A 12,976-nucleotide genomic window follows, 5' to 3' on the forward strand; every position below is an offset into this window, starting at 1 on the left:
TCCCTCTGGGCATTTTTCTCAGGCTGTTTAAGAACGGTTTTCATAGTCATTGTGAGGGTTTCTGCCTGTTCCTATGTCCTTTTCTGCCTTTATTTCGTTTCCTCATATTCCCTTCCATAATAGACTGAGCCAGTTGTAACAGATTATCTAAAGACTGATTTCACCCATACGCCCGTTTTAATAGCTTACAGCAATATCTAGAGCTGAGTGAGTGAGAAATCTATCCTTTAAGATCACTTTTCCGTCTTCACTTTCGGGATCAATCTCAGCGAATTTGCGAAGGGCTTCTCTCAGTCTATCTAGGAATTTATCAGGAGCTTCCTTCTCCTCCTGTTCTATGTCTGCCAATTTGCCATAATTTAAAGGCTTAGCACATGCCTGCCTGAGTCCTTCAAGAATACATCTGACAAAATGACTCTGATCCCATCTTCCTTTAGCTGTGTTGTAGTCCCAGTCTGGTTCTGTAGTTGGGACCGCCTGATTCCCAGTGGGGAGGGCAGTTATCTCATCCTCCCTCTTCCCTACTGATTCATTACCAAACAATCTCCATAAGCAACCGTTTTTCCCAAAACTTGAGTCTTTGAGTCGGGAGTCAGCGTTTGTCCCAAGATATACATCACATCCTTCCAAGTAAGGTCATAAAGCAGAGTAACACCTTTAAAAGCTCTAATATATTTTTCTGGGTCCTCTAAATAGTCTCCAGATCCTCCTTGATTTTTTGTATTTCTTTATAAGAAAAAGGCTTATTAACTCTCATAGACTGATTATTTCTCCCGGTGGGTGCTTCATGAAGAGGCAACAGCTTGTGTGGCTGTTCCTCAGTCTCTCTGACTGCTCTGCGCATATGATCCCAGGGATAGATTGGAGAAACCTGCTTTTCTTTATCCCTTTGTCGCCTGTCCTCCATCTCATCTAGCAAAGTAGGAGGACAGGAGGGACCTGAAGGTGTTACACCCAAATCTATACCCTTAAGACATAAGTCTGGCATATTTCGCAGAGAGAAAAAGGGCAACACATATGCTACTTCTACCCATTTTCCTTGTTTTCTAGAGAACCAGTCTAATTGTAAAGCTGTGTTATACTTAAGAGACCCTCCAACCGGCCATCGTTCACCGTCCTCCAATGGATACTGTGGCCATGCAGTATCACATAGGAAGAGCAGGTGTGTCTTCCTTAAGCCCTGGGGATCAAATCTTTCCCAGTTTTTCAGGATACAGTTCAAAGGAGTGAGGCTGGAATTGTTAGCTCCCATCTATAAGAGAGAAAAAAAGTGACCAGCTCCATCTTTCTACTGGAGGCGTCCCTCCCTGCCCTAGATGGGGGTGTAGACAGACTTTACACCAAAAGCTTTTCCTTCCTGGTTGGACTTAGTCTGTCCCTTACCGACACAGGCGACATACTGGTCCCTTCTGGTTCTACCACCAAGACAGGGTGGGGATGCAACAGGGGTAGACCTGATGGCATCCCTGACTGATGTCCAGCTCTTCACCATTACCTCTGATGCCACCCAGGGTGCAATCAGAGTAACCTTCCGGAATGCCTCCCAGGCCAAGACCACTGGGGGAAACATTCGTCACCTGAGTGCCTGTGCACAACCCTGAGTATATTCCTGACCACAATAAGACAGATACAAACATAAAACTGAAATGTTTCTTCCAAGTGTCACCACACCAGTATAAGAATCTCCTAAGCGTCACCACACCTGTATAAGAGTCTCCTCTGGTCCACTAAGAGCCAGCATTACCAAAGGGAAAAATAATCCCTTGTAGTTCCAATCTGAGTAACCTTTAACCTCAGAGATGCTCTTGGAGCTAGAACTCCATCTAGCTTCCAAACTTTCCATGCCTAGCAAGGCTAGGCACTTCCTGACTACCAATCCAAGTTTGGGATCTAAGTAACAACACACACTAACAGCATAGATCACAAGTCCCTTGACAGTCTATGATCCGACAGATTAGGTTAGTACTCCTAATTCCAAGGAGTTATGAAATGGTCAAAGAGACGGAAAAGTTTGACCAAGAAAGCAGAGTTCAGTCCACACGCTTTGCCCATTTCTGGTCAGTCCCTAAAGGAGACATGGGTGCCTCTTGGCATTGGCAGGTCGGTATAAACCCCCGACAGGTTTCTGCCATAAGCCTTATGAGATCACCGTGGAACCGCAGAGCAGGGCTCCTCACTTGCTTTGCGCAGGGCGTGTCATTCATTCACACAAGCACACCGTAGAGTTAGTAAAGTACAGCGGAAAACGTGTTCGCTAGGAGAACAAAGAACTAGAGCTCCAAGCATCCTTACCTTGTCCTGAAGGATCCCGGACGAGCCCCCAAGATGAAAGGTTGCTGCTGAACCCACAAAAAGACGCCGGGATTCTTGGCCTCTGGAGGAGAAGAATTCAATCCGGGGCCAGAGACGAGGCTGGATCGCTCAGAGCTTTTGTGCAATAGAGTTCATTAAAGTATAAAAGGGATAGAGAAAGCTTCTGACATAGACATCAGAAGGGGCCAGAAAGAGTACCCCCTTGCTAGCATTAGCAATGGAGTTATATACTCTCAAATTAGTTATTACAGTGAATCAAAAGAATGTCTGGAGGTTATAAAGACCTCACCAGACCTACTCACATGATTTACATTTTGAGATAACAGAATTAGCCAGAAGGTTTTTTCCAGAGACTGTCCTCAAGCAGGATACATTATTGTTAAATAATCTTAAGGAATGTAGAGGGGGAAAAAAGTTTGTCCTTTCTTCCTCCTTGAGAATTCCAGACCCCTCTCTCCTTGGGGACCCCTAGACTTCCTATCAACCTGCCTAGGAAAGGACTCTCTCAACCCGGGCCCCACCTGGACCCCGCCCCTGGGTCCGGACCCCAGCAATTCCGCGCGGGGGTCCCGGATCCCGGTGGCAGCAGCTCTGTGGGCACTTTTGGCCTAGCCAGTCCCAGTTTGGGGCTCACATGGATCCACACACGCCTTGGTCACCACATTGCCGTGAGGAGGTAGCCTGCAGGCTGGACAGAACCACGGAGCAGACCTGTTTGTCTGCAGTGCCAGCTGGGCAGCCAGTCTGCTGTGGAGCAGGAATTCAGTTCTATAAAAACGGGGTGGTCGCCCTGGCAGAGGGCAGCTCTGTCAAAGTGCAGGGGTGGACCCTGGGAGACTCTGGGGGGACTGACCAGATTACTCCCAGGGCTGGAATTCCTTTCTGGGTGCTGTGTGCCCAGGCCCAGGCTGGGGGCAGAGACAGTCCCTGAGCATTCAGCAGCGAGCCGGTGACTCACCTGGGGACTGACCCCAGCAGCCTATGTGGGCTGGATGATGGGGTCTCCAGGGTGTGCTCTACAGTCCTGGGGTACCTCAGGGGGCCCTTCCTGAGTCAGGAGAGACACCCACCGGGCGTGGGGAAGCACTGGGCATCTCTCCTGACTCAGGAAGGGCCCTTGAGGTACCCCAGGACTGCAGAGCACCCCCCAGAGACCCACACTCCCTGCTGTTCAGCCTGCCTCCTTGAGCAGCTGGAGTCAAGTAGGGAGGGTGGGGATATCCCCAGGGAGTCAGACCAGTCATCAGGCTGCGGGGAGCCCACCAACCTCAGCCCTGCAAGGGCCAGACAGGTGGTCCAGTGCAGCCAGAGTCCTTGGAGGAGGACAGCCTGGGACTGAGTGTGGCTGGGAGCTGGGGCCAGAGCAGGAGATGCCCACTGGGGGGGCCTGGTTTGGGGTGGGCAGGAGCCAGCTGTGTGACCTCAGGTCAGCTCCTTCACCTCTCTGAGCCTGTTTCTACTGGAGTTCGAATGTGCAGCCTTGCCAGTTCTAACTAGCTGACTGCGTGATCTCGGGCAAACTGCCTCACCTCCCTGCTTCAGGTTTCTCCTCTGCGCAGCCCCACCTCTAAGTAGGGAGGAATGAATGAATGATTGTGCGGGAGGTGGCCGAGAAGAGCCTGGCGTGTGGCGAGGACTGTCATGTCTGCTGGGTCATCACCCGCTACTGGAGATGTGAGCAGATCAGACAGCATCTCCCCCGTGCAAGGTGCAAGGGTCATCTTAAAAACAGAAACACGCCGGTCCATGTGGAGGACCACTTTGGCCATGGCAGGGTTTCTATTCCTCACCAAGGAGAGACAGAGGGTAGACAAGAGTGGTTTCCCTGAGAAGTGTGACCAGGGTGTCAGCTCACAGAATGCGCCTCATTCCTGCACAAGAAGCAACACCATAAGGGTGAGATGGGGGCAGGTGTCGTCCCGGAGCTTGGGGACAGGGGTTTGCACTTCCTCTTTGCCCCTCCCCGTGGCCTCTGTGTGGGGACAGGGGGTGGGGGGCTGCCCCTGCAGGTGGCCCCGTGCTGTCCGCACCCTTGTGGGGGGCCGTCAGCGCCCTGTCCTGCAGGAGAGGAGACCTCTGCCTGGGGAGCCGGGCTGGGAGCAGAGCTGTCGTGGAGGCTCACGGCTGCGAGACCGCGGGGACGGCAGGAGGTGGGGCAGGACCCGGGTCTCAGGCATGGAGGGTGCAGCCAGGGCTCCCCTCTCACGCTCGCCTGCAGAGTCCAGAGCAGGGTTTGGGGGCCCTGAGCCTCGGCCCTGGGCGGAGCGACCCCCACGGGGAGGGGCCCGGAGCCCGGCTCAGTGGGCTGGCTGCTCTCAGTGCCGTAGTCCTTCCCTCTGGACCTTGGGTCCTGCAGAGGCTTTCCAGGCGCCAGCGCTTGGGATCCTCATCCTTGGCTTTCTTTCTTTCTATGAGCTCTAAACATGCTCCACGTTTCCATGTTTACACCTGCACAGCCCCGGACCCCGACCTGACCTCCGCGTGGGGCAAGCAAGGACAGAGGCTCTCTGCCACCAAGCCCATGGGCCTTTATTAAGAGCCTACTGTGTGTATGGCGTTGCTGCCCCCCAACCCCCATGAACAAGCCCTGCCCTCCGAGCTTCCCCTCTTGGGGCTCTCAGGACCTCACACTGCTGACTCCAGGCCTACTCAGAACACTTCCTCTCAGCCTTTGCAGGGCCCTCCCAAGAGCCTGCTCTGTGCTGGGTGTGGAGGACACTGCAGGCAGAACTTGGCTCAGCTTGTGGAGGGGCAGGCAGGGAGGGCTTCCTGGAGGAAGACATGCTTGAGCAAGGGTTAAGGGTGGGTCGGAATATTGGGCAGGGGTCTGGTGGGCTATCTGCTGGCTGTTTCACATCATGAAGCCCAGCCTGCTGGGCAGTGGGAGCTGGGCAGGAGTCCTCCAGGGAGCCGCGGAGCGCTGGGAAGGGCAGGGGGCATCACCCGACCTGAGTGAGGTTCTCGGAGGGTCTGTGATGGGGCCAGGTGTGTCAGGAGTGACCCGGGCCCTGGACACCGCTGCCTGGCATGGGGCACAGCAGGGTCCTCCTGGATCCTACAGCTGGGCCCGGCCCCAGACGGCCGAGAGCAGCAAGCAGCGACGAGGTGACGCCGGCCAGCTGCAGGGCGTGGGCCCCGCTGGCGTTGCTCAGGTTGGTGCAGCACACGCGTTTTTCTTGCTCCCGAAGGAATTCCTCGCGTCCTCCACACAGTGCGAGCTGCAGCCTTTGCTGGTGACGGTCAGGAGGCCGATGGCTTCTGGAGGGGAGGGGGGTGGAGATGCTGGGCAGGGCTGGGCCCTGGGCACTCACCCACCTGCCCTGGCCCAGCTCCCGCGGCCTGCCTCGTGTCCTGACTCCGACTGAAACTCCAGAGTCAGCTTGGGTCGACCCCAAGACGATGAGCCCTGTGAGGCTGGGGGCCTGGTCTCATCCATGTCCACATGCTCGGGCATCCAGACCCTCTGCCGGCACTGGAGATGCTCAGTGAATGAGTGGATATAGGATAGAGAGATGAGGGCCAACGGGTGCGCAGAGGGTGAGTGATGAAAGGGACGGGTTATGGGTGAGGGGACAGACGGATGGGTGGATAAGGGGTAGAGTGGGGGTGGATGGATGGGAAACGGAGTGCCCATATCTGTGCGGGGACGGGAGAACAAGAGGGCCGGTGGGCGGGTGGTCAGAAGGATAAACAGTCTAGTGTGGAGACCCAATCCCGGGACCTTGGATGGAGCACCTGCCAATAGAGGGAAGGTGCGGGGCATCCGGGGGATGGAACGGGGTGGGGGGGCAGGATGGTGTGTCGGGCAGGGTGTCCAGGGGATGGCGCGGGGGGCAGGGCAGGATGCAGAGAGGTCAGGGGAACATCGGCCACTCACCGACGCGCTCGGTCCAGCAATGGTTCTGCAGTTCTGCACGCACTGGCAGCCCTTGTTGTTGCCCTGGTCCTCGCAGGAGTAACACTGGAGGGCGGTGCCTGTGGGGGGATAAGGGGTGGGGTGAAGGGCTGCCCCCTCTGCAGGGCGGGGGGACAGGAACCTCGTTTCCTCCTCTCCTGTATGGAGTGGGGGGCACTGTCCAGTGCACAAGAGCCACAGACTAGGGGCCCCGCACGTGCGGGCACCTTGCCCAGCCTCCCTAAGGCCCTGTCACGATGCCATGCTCCCAAGAGGGAGGGGCACCAGGCAGGGGGAGGGCAAGGTGGACAGGACCCTTCCCAAATGGCCTGCATCACTGGGCAAGATGCCTCTCAGTGGCCCCGTCCCCGCAGTGGCGAGCGGTGGGTGCATCCCTGGCCGGGCCGGCTCTGTCCCTGGGGCAAGGCTCCAGCTCCTGGTGATTCGTCTCCTCGGGCAGGACGGGTCGAAGCTGAGGTCCACGCTTCCCACCGCCAACAGGCCACACGTAGGCTGCATTGGTGCCTCAAGCCCCTTCTCCCGTCTGCCTCCTCCCCCTTGGCCCCTCTTGCCTCCCTCATCATCCCACCCCCAGGGCCCTGCTCCCCCAGCTCTTCCCCGGGCCCACTCAAGCCTCACCCGGCTGTAAAGCCCAGTTAGCAGTGAGCAGGGGGAGGAGGACAGCCTTCATGATGGTGGGCGTGGGCGAGCAGAGCCTGGGCGGCTTTAAGGGCTCTGCTGGCGGTGGGGGCGGGGCGTGGTGGTGGTGGTGGCAGCTGGCCACGGTCACCACTGGTGGTCCAGGCCCCAGGGCAGGGCAGATCCGCAGCACCCGCTGAGCTGCACCCTCCCTGGCCTTCTCTCTGTTTCCAGAAGGCAGAGCCTGCCGGGGACAGGGGGCCATTTCTCAGCCACCCCGGGAGGAGGCCCGCAGGTGGCTTCCCCACCATCGCAGAGAGGGCGGTTCCATAAGGAGCCCAGAAAGGCTTCCACGCTCAAGACATGAGGGTGGGAGGTTCGTCAGCAGGCCAGCTCTTTGGCCACACCCAGGCGCCACGGGAGCCACGGCAGTGATGCGTCCATGTCCCGGCCTTCTCCCATCACAGCGGCGCCGGCAGCCTCCGGGAACCCGCCTGTATTGCCAAAAACTGTTTTAGGTTCGACAGACTTGTTAACAAAAGAAACTACTTGTTACACACAAGTAAACAATTTCAATATTTAACAGAGGACTATTTGACTTAATTCTAATATACAGTCATTGAAAGAAAAGCAAAGAAAGAAACAGAACAGAGAGCAGTTAACAGCGTATTAAACATCACCAGCTTGGGCCAACTGCTTATCCAGACTTAAAAGCTCTGGGAAGACCCTCCAGCAATCTGGAGCCCTAATTGGGAAAGGGTCCCCAGCGGTGCGTCCACCCTATGGGTGAGACTTCCGATTGCAGTTTTGGGGGCTCCTGCTTATAAGCCCAGGCTGCAAACTGATACCATCATCAGCAAAAATGCAGCTCTGTTTTTTTAAAGTTTTACAATGCTGATCACTTCACGTTGTGAGTTAGACCCTGGAGGTTGGCCAGACCAATCCCTTCAGGGGCTCAAGAATTCCAAGACCCTTTCTGATCTAAAGTGTTGCCTGACTTACTGTGCTTGCGAGCTTGCCAGAGGCCTGACCTCCTGTTTCCGAAGCCTGAACAAGACTTCTTCCATTTTAATTTCCCTAACGCGGCCCTTCCCACATTCCTCCAAACCCAGCGGTGGGGGGTGGGAATGGTGGCTCCTGACCACTGTTGACCTGGGGGCCAGGAGTGATCCCTGCGGTCCTTTCACCTGACCTTTGTGAGCAGTCTTCCCGGGACCCCTTGGAGCTGACGGCCCAGGCCACACCAAGTGTCTGCTGGCCCCGACGTGAGTCTGGCATGAGCCCCTCCCTGTGGGGAAGAGTGCCTTTCGTTTCCTCAGATCTTCTTGGCCTTGCCGATGCCCTCAGGGAGCAGATGTTACTCCCCTCTTTTATTTACCCTGGAAAAGGGCCGGGGCATGTCACGGGTGGAGAGGACACTGCTGGAGGGTGAGCACTGCGGGGGATGCCCTGGGCCGTGGAGGCCTACCTGGAACTTTCTCTCTGAAGCCCGCCCCGCCCAGGCCATCATCCCCCACAGGCTCAGCTGCCTCACATGGAAAGCAAAATGCTTGTGCCTTTGCGTTTCCACTGGGGCTGCCTGTCTGCACCCCACCCTCACTCCAGCTCACCAGGGCTGGGGCCTTTCTTTTCTGTCTTTGTATTCAAGGCATTCAGCACCTAGCACCAGCCTGGAAAACTCATTCTTCAAACACTGACCATTGCCTCTGTATTTGTTGATGTGATTTGATATGAAGTGGTCATTGTGAGGCAGTGGTTCTCAGACGGGGGCGTTATTTCTGCGGCCCAGGGGACCTTTGGCAGGGCCTGGAGACATTCTCGGTTGCCCTAATGGAGGTCTCCTGGGGTCCAGGGGCGCAGGTCAAGAGTGCTGCCCTTCAGTCACCGCAGTCCTTGGCTGACGCCGGGCAGGACTGGCTTTGCTGGCATTGGGACCCGTCATCCTTTCTTCCCGTTTCTCCCTTAGCAGTGGATAGTTCTCAGTCTATCCCACTGCTGTATTTGGAGGCACAGAACTTGTCTGGCTTCACAGATTCACAGCTGGAGAGGAATCTGCCAGGATGAATCCTACCCAGACTCGGCCACGCGTGATGAGAGGAGATCGGGGGTCGAGACTTTGGGCTCTAGGCGCTCGTGTTGGCCCTGTAATGAGTTAGGGCTTCTGAGGTCATCGGGATGGTGTGAGGGCACCGTGCGTATGAGAAGGACGTGAATTTTGAGGGGCCGGGGCTGGACGGTGTCCTCCCCAAATCCATGCGCTGAAGCCCAATGTGATGGTCCTGAGACAAGGGCTGGACGGCTCAGGAGGTTGGGCATCCACCCTGTCTCTACCACGTGAGGATACAGGGCCAGGGGGCCACCTGCAGACCAGGAAGAGGCCCCAGCAGCTCCTGCCCGTGAGAAGCGCTGCCCGCAGACTGCCGGCCTCCGGAACTGGAGAGCAGCAGATGGCCTTGTTTGTCACCCAGCCTGTGGCATTCTGTTATGGCGGCCCTAGCTGACCGAGATAGATGACTAACAGCCGCAGCTCGGATAGTGAAGACCTTGGCCCTGATGCCCTGAAGACTGTTATTAAACGCCACTCCTTGATCACAGTTTGAGCTCGATCTTGGCCCTAAACTGAGCTCTCACTGGGGTCAAAATCTGAGCTCTGACGCTGCCACTCAGGCGTCCACTGAACCTGGACCGTCCGGTGGTCCCACTTCCTGGGAGGCCTGCCCAGCTCCCTGCAGCCCCTTCTGGGGTGGACGGGGTCAGGCAGCGCCTTCGGCGTGATGTCCCCTGAGCCCCCTCTCCTCTGTAGCCTCCTCCTGGGACTCTAGAATTTCCTGTTCTTTGTTGGCCCTCCACCTACCCGCCCATGGGCCAAGCCAGTTCCCTGGAGATCCTGCCTGCTCACCTGGCTCAGGGGTCTCCTGGATCTTGCCAGGGTGACACCGGGCTGGCAGAACCAGCTGCGGGGCAGGACCCCACCTCACAGGGACCCTTGCCAACAGACCACTGCCCCCTCCTGGGGCTGCCACATGGCCCTCCACTTTAATGGACACTGTTTTCAGATTAATTCACTACTTTATGCAGAATTAAAAAATAAAGATGGGATGTTATTGCAAAACCACAGCTGAACTCTCTTCCACCTTTGTAGACATTTTCCTTTAGAAAAATGCATGTATAAGCAGGAGGGTAATTCGTTCACTGCCACATCACTGACCGACTGGTGAGAGGGGCCGCAGGGCAGGCTCCCACTATAGGATCTCAAAACTAAGGCCGTGTCTTGTAGCTCTGAGTCTGTGAACACGTGTACCTGTGTGAGCAGTGTGTGTGGGGCGTGTGTGGAGTGTGTGGGGGGGCACTGAGACCCTGTCCACCTGACCAGCACCCGGACATGTCCATCCTGGGTTCGGGGGGAAATATTCAGTATTAAATACCTGATATTAATGTTTGTTGATCTAAATAATGTAGGCATGTCTAAGAGTAATGAACATTAAGCAGTGATAATTTCTAAAACCTTTGTTTTCTTGGAGAGAACATTTTAGGATGGCACCAAACATCATTTATTTTTAATCCTAAATCTCTTTAGTTTCTCTATAAGACGTAGTGTTTAGTAGTAAATGTTTAAAATTCTTATTTTATTTGGAAATGACTTAGCTATTCAATAGACTTCCAATACTTAGTTTAGTACAACCCTTAGAAGTTCAAGTTACCCCAATCTGGATAGACTATTTTAGACAGACATTCCTAATAGAGTTCTCATTTCATTTACAGTTTTTTAGAAGTTTCTTCACTAAAGGTAATTTCCTTGCTGACAAATTTGTAACAGATATACTAATATTTAACTTATATTAAACCTAGGTACATCATCAAGTGTGAAACAGATCGCCAGTCCAGGTTGGATGCATGAGACAAGTGCTTGGGGCTGGTGCACTGGGATGACCCAGAGGGATGGGATGGGGAGGGAGGCGGAAGCGGGGATCAGGATGGGGAACACATGTAAATCCATGGCTGATTCATGTCAATGTATGGCAAAACCCACTACAATACTGTAAAGTAATTAGCCTCCAACTAATAAAAATAAATTAAAAAAAAAAATAAACCTAGGTACAATGAAAATATTCTGCTTAATATCAGGTATTTAATACTGAATATTTCCCAGTTCACATGAACCTGAAATTCATTTAGGTTACTTTCTCTTGTATTTAGAATTATTTGATTTGTAAGTGCTTACTTTTTTTTTAAGGCCAATTAGACTAGAGCTCATTTACAAACTGATCTCAGCAATCAGCAATTTTATCAAAAAAACAAAGACACACACTGAGATATACATACATCCAAATAGGCACAAGAGATCTTATAGCTTTGCTTTCCAAACTTAGTTATGAATAAAAGAACGTTTGGAGTAAGATTTTAAAAGGCTTTATTCCCCTTTTTGTTCCTTTTGTTTTCACTTGTCTAGATAAGTGATCCAGAGAACTCTGGTCTAAAGGTATAGGAGGAGTTACTTCCTAAGGGCAAGAATTCTTAAAGAGATAACTTTTTTTTCAACTTTCCTCTTGAGTCTAAAGAATATTGTGACCACATTGTCAAAAATTGTAATTTTTTTTGGTGACCATAGTTTTATAGACAAAATTTAGGCCAACTAGACCAAAATTTAGTACTCAACTTGGCCCTGAAAACAAAGGCAGATTGGTTCCAGAAGGGATTTTCCCTCTGGGGAAGTAGGTGTCTTAGTTTGATCAGCCCCAGGCTGTTGATTACAGGAGGAAGTACTGGAAATAAGGGAACTTCAGTTCATTTTCCTATCCTTGTCAATAAAGATCTAATATTCTTAGGCCACTTTTCTTGTCATTGGATCATAGTTATAGATTAGCCAGTCATTTAAAAATTTTCCCAAGGAGTTCCCAGGTCGGGTGTGGAGCCTTAGAGTGAGCAATTCACATATTAGCTCGAACAGTTTGTACCAGATGTCTGTGCACTCAAACCAAACCGAACCAGAACTTCACCAGCCAGGAGTCACACTCCAGATGAAACAAAAGGCAAAGAGATGCCCAGAAGTCAAAAGCCAAGTGGCAAGAGTGCCCCAAAAAGATACTAAAGTGATGCCCAGAAATCAAAAGCCAAATGGCATAAATGCCGAACGTGACTTCCCAGTTCCACTAGACCTGTGATCTCGCAAAGTCAGTGCGAGCAGCCTTTTTAGTTCTGATGGTTTCAAGCAATTTCTTGTTGATTTTCTGCAAAGAAGTTACTCTATCATTTCCTGCTTTAGAAGCTTCTAGATACCAGTCAAAGCACGGCCGGCTTTTTCTAACTGTGCACGCAAAAATATCAATTTTAGAATATCAAAAGAACCCCAATTTGGCCATTTTAGGTTCAGATCTCTTTTATTATAATTTCTCCAATTAACTAGGTACTTGCAAGTATGAGCCCCGTATGTATTGTACATGAGTGTTAGTCAGAGGCTGGCTTTCTGACATCCCTTCGTTTCTGTTTTTGAGAGATTCTGTATCCCATTTCAAGCTGAATTTGTCAGGGATAAAAGTCACTAGTGAACTTGTGTAGTGGGCCCATGTGCTGCTTGTGAGCGTAACTCCTCCAGGAGTCACCCCAGAGCTGTTTCCGCTCATCTTACATGTCTCAGGTTCTGCCTCCAGCAATCTAAGACCACCGAGGCTGCTCGGGTCGCTGAATGGCAGTTCTTATGTGTGAACCCTGGATGAACAAGTATTTTAATTAATGACTGGGTTTCCCTATGGGACCACAGCACTGCATGAGGACTAGGCCTCCACCACTCCCATAAATTTCTCAGTCACCTGAGAAAACTGAAACTGGCCGGGAGGAGTCTTGTCCCTTTTCTTCAGAGCAAAGCTCTCATGTATTTTCCTCACTTTTATCCTGACAAATTCTATAATGGCAGTCAAACTGGGGAAAAGTGTCAGAACAGCCAAGACTGTTCAATCCCCTACAATGGAGGGACCTCGGCATCTTTCAGCCGAGCCTTGGGTATTCCTAGATTTTTTTCCCAGTCGAGCCCCCCTACCCAGTACCTTTCCACTGGGTGGGCAATTCTCCTGGCACCTTTCAGCCAGACCCCCACCCAGTATCTTTTGACTGGGTGGGAATTCTTCAGTATCT

General features: G+C 52.8%; 1 protein-coding gene across 8 annotated transcripts in view; it reads right to left on the reverse strand.

Annotated features, from left to right (window-relative positions):
- Positions 1-2,729: 2,729 nt before the first annotated feature.
- Positions 2,730-12,976, reverse strand: part of PSCA (prostate stem cell antigen) — a 31,516-nt gene continuing 21,269 nt past the window's right edge. For 5 of the 8 annotated variants that reach the window (XM_043879931.1, XM_043879927.1, XM_043879929.1 and 2 more), the window contains exons 3-5: positions 6,848-7,341; positions 6,191-6,288; positions 2,730-5,794 (exon numbers count right to left, since the gene is read on the reverse strand). In XM_043879931.1, coding sequence (XP_043735866.1) covers positions 5,621-5,794; positions 6,191-6,288; positions 6,848-7,112 — 537 coding nt within the window. In that variant the 5' untranslated portion in view covers positions 7,113-7,341 and the 3' untranslated portion in view covers positions 2,730-5,620. The remainder of the gene's footprint in view (positions 5,795-6,190; positions 6,289-6,847; positions 7,342-12,976) is intronic. The other 3 variants (XM_043879932.1, XR_006336364.1, XM_043879933.1) reach the window with 3 other exon arrangements.

This window comes from Cervus elaphus, chromosome 21 (assembly GCF_910594005.1).
Source record: "Cervus elaphus chromosome 21, mCerEla1.1, whole genome shotgun sequence".
Classification (NCBI taxonomy): domain Eukaryota; kingdom Metazoa; phylum Chordata; class Mammalia; order Artiodactyla; family Cervidae; genus Cervus; species Cervus elaphus.